Source organism: Limulus polyphemus, unplaced genomic scaffold (assembly GCF_000517525.1).
Source record: "Limulus polyphemus unplaced genomic scaffold, Limulus_polyphemus-2.1.2 Scaffold165, whole genome shotgun sequence".
Classification (NCBI taxonomy): domain Eukaryota; kingdom Metazoa; phylum Arthropoda; class Merostomata; order Xiphosura; family Limulidae; genus Limulus; species Limulus polyphemus.
Window position 1 is genome coordinate 431,543 of NW_013665775.1, and position 10,778 is coordinate 442,320.

Consider the following 10,778-nt stretch of genomic DNA (forward strand, 5'->3'; position numbering starts at 1 on the left):
CACACACACACATACCTTTATATTAAAATGTTTAGAATTGATATATATCATGGGGAAGGTGTACTCCTTTTTACTCTTTCATAGCGTAGGTTAACTGAGTATATCTGGTTGTTGTTTTTAGTGGAGAAGTCGGGTTTGCTTTAACTTTTTGTGGTGTAACTCGTGTTATGAAACTTATTTCCTCTCATTGGATAAAAATATCACATCATAAACAAGCTTAGAACTGCAAGTTTGAGCTATGTCAGCTCTCATTAACTCATTTAGATCAATGAAAGGATATTATACAATAGAACTTTCTACAGAAAGCTTCAGGAAAAGTTGGAAAAGAAAGATCAGTGTGGTATGTGTGGATGTATATATATATAATTCCTCCTCCACACCTAAAGTGGTTCGAAACTACTGTTCTCAATTAATCACAGTACAGAATTCCTTATATATGAGCATGTATATTTGATATCACAAAACATATTTTAACAAATCAAAAAACAAACCTCATGATAAAGTGTCTTGTATATTTCTAAATGTACGTTTACTCTAAAACGTTTAACTGGCTATTTTTATTTCAAAACTACATAATCATACACGCGTATTGAATATATATGTAAATATATATATATATTGTATAATGTTACTTTAGTAATTAATACATTCCTTAAAGCGTTGCTTTGCTACACTAACACCGTTTTCGTTTAAGCTTCTTGAATAAAAGGAACCGTAAAAACCGTTGTCATCACGGCTATTAACACAAAAGACTCTCTCTATTTTAGCCATTCTGTCAGGTAAACATTAAGTGTTAATAACTTCCTCTATTTGATTTTTTCTATCACTCTTCTTTTCGTAATTAACGCATTCACTATTCAATACCGAAAATTGTTTTACTTAAGATTTATCAACACTAGATGGCGCCAAAAATTGTGTGTGTGTGTGTGTGTTTAATAGAAAAACATTGCTACACCATTGTCAAGCAACGCAATAAATACTATTTTAATTCCTTATAAAACCAGTGTATAAACACCTGGATTATTCGTAAGACAAACACATTTTTAAATATAATGGAATTGGTTTAACTCTCGTAACTCACACCCCATATTATCGTGTTCATTAGTTTGATGAAATAACTATAATCTTATATCCTCATAGCCATAAGTTAGAAATTGTTTACTTATTCGTTTATCCAGTTTATTACTATATCCAGTCACTTGTCCATGTCCAGTTTGTTTTCCACATCCTCTTTATTTCTTTATTTAGCTTGTTTTCTATATCACACACATATATATATATATATATACCCCGTTTTTTGTGTGTAGTTACTGTTTCTATAATCAGTCTGTTTTTCTGTATCCTGTTTTTATCCATATCGTGTTTGTCTAACCCATCTTCTATATCGTGTTTGTTTCTATATCCAGTCCATTTTCTACATTGTGTTTATTTCTATGTATATTTACACAGTTTTCTATATCCTGTTTGTTTCTATCTACGTCTACTCTGTTTTCTATATTGTGTTTGTTTCTATCTTCATCTACTCTGTTGTCTGTATCGTGTTTGTTTCTATCTACATCGACACCGTTTTCTATATCGTGTTTGTTTCTATCTACATCTACTCTGTTTTCCATATTGTGTTTGTTTCTATATATATCGACACCGTTTTCTATATCCTGTTTGTTTCTATCTACGTCTACTCTGTTTTCTATATCGTGTTTGTTTCTATCGTCATCTACTCTGTTGTCTATATCGTGTTTGTTTCTATCTACATCTACTCTGCTTTCCATATCGTGTTTGTTTCTATATATATCGACACCGTTTTCTATATCGTGTTTGTTTCTATCTACATCTACTCTGTTGTCTACATCGTGTGTGTTTCTATGTACGTCTACTCTGTTTTCTATATCGTGTGTGTTTCTATCTACATCTACTCTGTTGTCTATATCGTGTTTGTTTCTATTTACATCTACTCTGTTGTCTATATCGTGTTTGTTTCTATCTGCATCTACTCTGTTGTCTATATCGTGTTTGTTTCTATCTACATCTACTCTGTTGTCTATATCGTGTTTGTTTCTATCTACATCTACTCTGTTGTCTATATCGTGTTTGTTTCTGTCTACATCTACTCTGTTGTCTATATCGTGTTTGTTTCTATTTACATCTACTCTGTTGTCTATATCGTGTTTGTTTCTATCTACATCTACTCTGTTTTCTATAACAGCTTTGTTTCTATCTACATCTACTCTGTTGTCTATATCGTGTTTGTTTCTGTCTACATCTACTCTGTTTTCTATAACAGCTTTGTTCTTACTTGTATCTATTGATTTTTTCTTTCTCTTCAGAAATTACTCTATATTTATACATTTCTCTTTATCTAACGAGTTGTCTCTAAACAGACGGTACTCCAGTCAGCATTGTTTCACTCTTGATCTTTACTCTATTGTTTACTGTAACAAATCTTTATATATTCAGTCATTCACATATATCCACACACTTTAATAACAAAAGTTACTGTTGACGTATGATTTGAATATTAACGTCCCATGTTGGCGAAGGGAAGATAAATTAATCCCTCTAACATGTAGAAAGCGCATGTGAATGATGTTATGTATACAATGTGGTAGAAGTCTCTCGTATCTTTGCTTCAAATGTTAAACGTGTGATTTCACTTTTTTCTTCTTCTATCAAAACACCCATTTAATTCTACACCATCTGGAAATTAATGAAATACAATACTTTTTCATTCATTTCACTCTCTGTATCTATGTTTCTCTCTATATTTAATAACTCCGTCAGCCAGCTCTCTCGTTATACTCAGTTCCTTCGTATCCAATGTTTTGATATCCGTTCTCAGTTTTACACACCTTTTTTTAACTCTCCACTCCTTTTCAAGTTTCTGAATGTGTTCACTCTTATACATTCTAACAGCTGGTCACATCCACTCAATTTTTGACCTTGAGTCAGTACTAATAATGGCTGGAGACGGCTTGAATGTGTAATGAAGAAAAACTTTAATATAAGTTTAACATAACAGCAAATGTACAACGTTTCGACGAGGTTTTGTCATTATCAGGTACAAGCCGTCTCCAGCCATTATTAGTCTCAAAGTGAGTTCCTCGCCATCGAACTTGAGTCAGTACGTTGTGTATACCTCTGTATTTTGAGTTTTTTATCTTCTACCAACTATCTATATTTTCAATATCCTCTCACATTTCCATGCCAAGTTTTTCTATACATTTTGCCATTTTCCATAGTTAGCCAACTTTCTAATCGTAATTAGATTCCCACATCCATTCAGTTTCCTGTTATACATTAGATATGAGTGTTCACTTAATTTTCTACTCTTATCGTTTCTTCATCAAAAAGTTTATAAACTGAGGTACACTCCAGAGTCTAGATGATTCTAAAATTTTTTAAACACCATAGACGATTGAAGAAGAAAGCGAACAAGTAACTTCTGATCCAAGAAAAGATTAAGAAGAAACAGATTATGAAGAAGATGAGGAAGTTGAGCTGAACGTGAACTGTGCAGGAGAAGAAAGGATCTTATTGGAGATTTACAGGATAGAGCTCTGCTGGACATACACATCAAAGAAGTAAACAAATCGGAATCCGTTGGTTATAAAAAATAAAGTTCAAATAGGAATGTCGATCTTGATGATCGATATGGAGCTATTTGAAGAGATTGATGAAGGGAAAATAAACTACCTACCTGTTTATCTATCTACTTACCTATATATCTATTTACACATTCAGAATCATTTATTATGCCAGTTTGTTTTCGTATGTGATGTGAATAAGTATATATAAATCAATAAACCTAGTGTTATGCAAGGCATTAATTGTTTATAGGCTATTAAAATCAGCACTATAAAACAACAATGAACTCAATATAAACCGTAAACAATATAATAAGATTGAACGTGAGTACAGCACTATAAAACAACAATGAACTCAATATAAACCGTAAACAATATAATAAGATTGAAATTTAAAATTATGCCTCCATTATCATTTCTTTTTGTCATCCTTAAGTCATAATGGATAATGCCTGTGGTCATAGCACTCAAATGCGTTGGGGACAATCCATCTTTCGGAGAAAATCCACACACTGATGTCAAACTCGCCAGCAACTATGGGGAATCAATTAAGGGTTAGGAGTTGAGTGCTTGAATTCACAACGTTTCATCTCCAACTGTCATTCATTGTCTGCAGCCAGTTGTGGGAAGGCAGTTACCCTTATTATTTAAAAATATCTTTAACGTAGAATTAAACCAACCCGAAAAAAAATATTGTGCCACTTCTCTATATCTACAAAGTCTGAAATATGTTATTATCTATCTTTGGTTAATGTCTTTTCTTTTTTGTGCCTTTCACTATGCATATTTTAATGTTGACAATATACATAATTTTGATCACTAGATTTAAATAAACGTACTTTATTCTCTTTATTTACTCCGTTGTTTCTGGAGACAACCAATACTCCATATCCGGCCAAAATTAGTAATATATAACATTGTTTTCTGAGTTAGTTTCAATTTCTTTTATACATACACCACGAATTGTCATACTCATCTGACGACAGTGCTTCTAGACTATAACTTTACAGTGTTGTTTACATCGTATGGTTGTAATGTCCAAAGCATACCAATCCTCCCTTAAGGCTTTCCATAATCTTTCTAATTTCGGGGGACGACGGATTCTCATTTCCCGTTTCAACAACCCTATCGCACAGAAATCCATTGGCAACTTATAAGGTATGTCTTCATACGAATAACATGAAAACCTGTTTTATTCTCCAAGTAACTGAAATATTCGATGATTGAAAGGGAAGTATGATTGGATACCTCCTTTGTTTTGTCAGCCTATATTTTGTAGGCCTCGTTTCTGTATAAATCCGGCATTTTCGTGTAGTACAAGGAGTACAGAACATTGGTTTAATACTAAGCAGAGTTCATTGTGGCCTTTATATACATACTTCAGATCCCTAACTTGTCCTTGACGCAGTATTCAACGATTATCATGAACACCGTCGAAGACATTTCGCGACATGTCCTGCACTACTTTTAGAATTTTATTTTGTTCAATGAGCGGTAGAAAATGGCACGAGACATGTTACAGTTATCAAGGTACACATACGCTTCGTCGAGTGTCATCATGTACTGCCATTTTTCTCGGCTAGCTATCGTCGTTCGTACAGTCATTTACAGTTGGTCTTCCCTTCATGGATGTGTCATGGAAGCAACTTTTGTGACTTTTCCAAACGGAGATCCTTCTTGGTTATGCTGCTTGCTGTTGCTTGGTGCACTTGAACGGCTTTTCCACTAATATTTGTGTTTGCAAATTCTCGCCTATTACAAGACGGCCAGGGTACGACCTATTGATGGTCTCTTTCTGATTGGTCATGGTACCTCAAGTTGATTGATATTCCTTTATTTTCCAATGTCACTAATTACAAAGGATATCCTCGTCTCGGAATTTATAAATCGACGACTTAAACAAATCATTTTCTTTTTTTTTCTGAGTAATGAATATTTTGCTTCGGAAAGGGTTGAGACATACCCTTCCCAAAAAGCAATAAATTTTTGGTGACAGCACACTATTTATGTAACGCCAAAAAATGTCAACATGTAGTTTTGATACATACCTTCAACCGCAATTTATCTCAAAATCGTTTTAATATAACGTATCGAACTCTCGGTGCATCTGTGTCATTTTTTTACATTTTTCCCATTTCTCCATATCTACTCAAATTTCTACAATCAGTCTCTTCTCTGTATCCATTCAGTTTGTTACATTCAATTACTTTGCAATACTAAGCAAATTATCTATGTTCGGTCTGTTCTCTACACCACTCCATTCTCTGCATTTTGTCAATTTTTCAAATGATTCAAGTGCAATTACAATATAATGATGCTCTTTTCGCATTTGTGAACATCTAATTATTAGATAGGATATACATAAAGTGCCTTACTTACCTGACAAGCCTCCTACATCCATTTTTTTGAGATTTTTAGCTTCGAGAATTACTACAGTGAGTTTTCCAGCTGTTGGCACGTAACGGAGAGAAAAGCATATGTCTCCCAGCTTATTTTCCTATAAAGGACAGTTTACCATTTTATATGAGCATGCTTAAAAAAACTGCGTTGTTTTATATGTTTCTGGTATTTTTCAGCTAAGACATTAAGGCAGAATAACTTTTTACAATTCTAATAACGATATCCTAGAAATGATTTTAACAGTTGGAGTTTCAAATTTTAAAATATTATAACGTTCTTAAGTATGGTCAACTAATCCATTAACTAACTTTTACAAAGGTACATCTAATTGTTTGATTCGATTTTCTTATCTGTATATTACAAAACTTTTTCTACTTGCTTTCCTTGTGCATTCGATACTATTTAAATAACTAACTCTCATAACACTAAGAAATGACCCTCTTCAGGTAGTTTAATTAAGTTTTATTAAATTGATTATAATGTTTGCAATGCATTTAAGTATTTTTTTTAATATATTTTTACACTTATTTTGAATTGTTAATATCCTTAGCTGGACGAACTGATGAGTGCATTTTAAACATTATCGACTTTGGTGTTTTTGTTTATCGATTTATTAAATTAATCATTTCTAATCATTTTGTCATATAGAATTTGCTTAACGTATATGTTACTTTTAGTTCAACTTTTGCATAATTAACTTACTTTTGATCAGAAGTTCTTATTAACTCCCATAGGTGGAGCTTTAATAAACTTATAAGGTTCTAGCACTTTGACATATATTGATCTCGTGGTGATATATTCTTTATTTCAACAGTTTAACTTTGCTATAAGGCGTTGCCATGGATACTTTTCGTAGTCGTGTGCAAATACGCTTCTTATTGCATTATGTATGAAACCTAATTACCTGATAATGTACGTTTATGCATTCTAAATAACTTCTTTTCTCCATGCATTAATGTACATGTTATTGATTTTTGAATTATTAATTAACATAAATATTGTACTGTTCATGTGAGTATTCATGTATGCGAGCTGATTTGCTTCACATAGCACACGAATGTAGGAAATAAGCTTTTCAGAAACGGAGCTGGTATTGTGAATGACTTAGATAATGTTTTTTCTTAACCACCACACAAACAAACTAAAACACGTATATGAAGCTTGTTTTAATAGTATCATAGCAACACATGTTACCCAAGATTATACTTGTTATCGTAATCCCCTTATCACACACTATATTAAAACAAAGGGAGATAAATTATCTCCGTTAAATCCCTAACAACGTTCTAAGCCAGTTCTCTTCTAGAAGTTCAAAGGATAATAATTTGTTGAAGTAATTATATAATGGAAGTTTATTGTTTAAAAAAGAATGAGTTTAGGGACAAAACTTGTAAAATTAATATACAATCCAGTACATGTCTTAAGAAATTATCCAATATCGAAGCGTAGCGTTATGTGAAATGAAAGTGTCCATAAAAAGTTCAAAACGATTTTCAATATACATATACAGCAGCATTTAAGTTGGCATTTTGTTTATTAAGATATTCAAGAAAATAATTAACTTGATTTTGAGTTTTAAAATGGCAAAGGCATTATCCAAATTTCTAGTTTAAAATAAGGATTTAAATCTAAATGAGCAACTAGACAACCATTGTTTTCATGGAAGTATAAGACAAAATCAGCCAGACTAGGGTCTAGACCAGAACCCATAGCAAGCAACACCACCAACGAGATCGTAAGTTTCGTTGGTGAAGATAAACGGTGAATACTTAGCACAAAATGGAAGCAGTCTCTAAGAGGTGTTCTTTAGAGATAGCTAATAACAGCATGACTTTGTTAAACCAGATCATTAAGTTTCAGTAACAAATTATCTTTAATCCTTATTTACCAACTATAGGTTTGGTTCTTCTGCATTTTTTTTTTTGAATTTCTTGTTTTCGAAGATCAACTTAGACTTCATAATCTTTCATTTTATTTTATTCTTTACCTACAAGTATGTTCAGAATATTTTTTCGCTTGTCCACTTGATGTGTAAGATAAGGAAATAATAAACGTCATTCAGCATTACCATCTTACAACCACACATACTTACAGTAAGTGTGATGCGATGCTCTCGTCAGAGAACAAGTATGTTTGACTTTTTTTGTCCGTTTTCACTGGACAAAACCTACGTATCAATGATGTAACTAAGACTTTATGTCTTGCTAATAAACTGCAGAAGTCTTTTTGTTTGTTTTTTGTTGTTTTTGGAATTTCGCGCAAAGCTACACGAGGGCTATCTGCGCTAGCCGTCCCTAATTTAGCAGTGTAAGACTAGAGGGAAGGCAGCTAGTCATCACCACCCACCGCCAACTCTTGGGCTACTCTTTTTTTATCAACGAATAGTGGGATTGACCGTCACATTATAACGCCCTCACGGCTGAAAGGGCGAGCATGTTTGGTGGGACCCTCAGATTGTGAGTCGAACGCCTTATCCACCTGGCCATGCCGGGCACAAGTCTTTTTGAAATGTCTAACTGGGATTATACGTTTGTTACAAATAATTTATTAGCACAACTTTTAAATGAAGAGTTTTCTTAGCGACAAAATTCAGCAAACTGGCCCAATAGCGGCTGCATCTTTAAATGGATTTAAGCATGTCTAATTAAAAAATTAAAATTAAATAATTAAACATTTAAGATAAATATAATTCATATCTTTGTGCTCATTTCTAGTGTAGTTCTTCTCCATTTGTTGAAGATTTGATATACGCCCTAAAAAAAACGTTGGGCGAAAGACTGCTACTACAGTAAAAAATCCTATCAATTTTTAATGGAAAGCACGACAAACTGAGGAAAAGATTAATTCTGAGTAGGCACGTAACGAAAGCTAAGTTTTGTAGACTGTTTAACTGGGTATTCGCTGAGGAAATATAATTTTCAAAATTGGTTTCTTTTTTTATAGTTAAGCACAAAGCTACGCCATGAGCTATCTGTGCTCTGCCCACCACGGGTATCGAAACCCGTTTTTAGCGTTGTAAGTCCGCAAACATATCGCTGTGCCACTAGGGGCTTCAAAATTAGAACGTAATGTCGCAATGTCGAGCATTTAAGAAATTATTAGCTTGTGAGTTTAAATACAGCATCACAAAAGCTGAAACTTGTAGTAGAATTAGCTGAAAGTTCCAAAACGTAGACAAGTAAATTATTAATGTTTTAACATAAAACTGATTATTTACCACTCTACTATAAAAGTATATTAATCAGTTTTTTAACACAAGACTGACTCTTTACCATTCTCTACTACAAGATGATTATAAAATGAGTTTCGCAATTCAACACGTCATGTCTCGCAAACAGTATGGCATAGGGCATTTACATTACACAGGGGCGTTAATGAGATCAATAGTTTTTGTGTGTTTTTTTCTTAGTGCAAAGCTATAAAATGAGCTATCTTCATTCTGTCCAACGAGGAGAATCGAGCTCCGGATTCCAGCATACAAATTCGTAAACTTACAACTGCCCCACCGGGAGGGGGGGGGGGTAAGAGGAATGCTACCGATACAAATGGCCCAGTTGTCACACTTTGCCACTGCCACCAGGTGCAAAATTGTGGCGTCTTTCGCATATTTCTCCTGGGTATAAATGGGCTTGTCAATTGCAGTGCAGTGCACTAAACCAAAATGAAACTGACAAGTGTGTAGAGAGGTGAAATAGTGAAATGTTATTATTTCAAAGAATGCAGTGCCGACGCAGCTATCAGTGAATAGTGTTGAGTGCATAAGATTCGTAGATGGCTTAATTGAAGTGTCGCTGGGACCAAGTTCATAAAAGAATTTGAGGAGACAAATTGCACTTGTGATGGGTCACATAAAGACAGACCACCAACACTTACTGAAACTGTCGCTGAGGTCAGCCATACCGAAGCAGATGTGCGCCATTACAGGCGCACATGGGTGCAGTAGTGCAAATTATTTTGCAAAATGTCTGGATTTGCCTATTTCCACTGTTTGTAAGGCTCTTTGGTCAAATTGCGAATGTTTCCTTACAAGCTGCATCATTTCCAAGCACAGAAGGAGACTTGGTTTAATACGACGTATTGATTTTACTTTGCAGTTTTTGACAAGCCTGGAAGTTTATGATCAATGGCTCGCTAATACCTGATGGACTGAAGCACACTTCATCCTGTCTGGGAGTATCAACACACACACTTGCATTATCTGGGCAATAAGTAATCCAGATGTAGCATTTCCTAAACACCTTCATAATTCTAAAGTGACAGTGTGATGGGGTTTCACAGTTGACTTTGTTTTTATACTTTTTACAATATCCATCAGCACATGGAGTGCAAACCTGCATTGTTAATGTTGCACAGTACCAAGCAATGCTCACAACCAATATGACTTCCATGCTGCAGCAACAAAAGCGATAGACACTACGTTTTTCATGAAGGATGGTGCCTATACACATAATGGTAAACACGTGAAACAGATGTTATGGGAACACTTTCAGGACAGAATCATTCAACCAGATGAAACAAGTGTTGCGGGAACACTTTCAGGACAGAATCATTCAACCAGATGAAACAGGTGTTTTGGAAACACTTTCAGGACAGAATCAGTCAACCAGATGAAACAGGTGTTGTGGAAACACTTTCAGGACAGAATCATTCCACGTCTCTTTTTTTTCTTGATAATGGCCACCTCGTTCACCAAACCTGGCACCAGAAAATTTCAGGTTGTGGAGTTACCTGAAGTCACTTGTTAACTGTGGTTAGCCTTACAAGATTTCAAGCTTTAAGAATGTAATTATCCGGGAA

General features: G+C 34.2%; 1 protein-coding gene across 3 annotated transcripts in view; it reads right to left on the reverse strand.

Annotated features, from left to right (window-relative positions):
* The window catches only part of LOC106477454 (synaptotagmin-1-like), a 53,519-nt gene that overhangs the window by 6,758 nt on the left and 35,983 nt on the right, over positions 1–10,778 (reverse strand). For 2 of the 3 annotated variants that reach the window (XM_022381461.1, XM_022381460.1), the window contains exon 7: positions 5,961–6,078. In XM_022381461.1, the coding sequence (XP_022237169.1) occupies positions 5,961–6,078 (118 nt within the window). The remainder of the gene's footprint in view (positions 1–5,960; positions 6,079–10,778) is intronic. The other variant, XM_013938024.2, reaches the window with a different exon arrangement.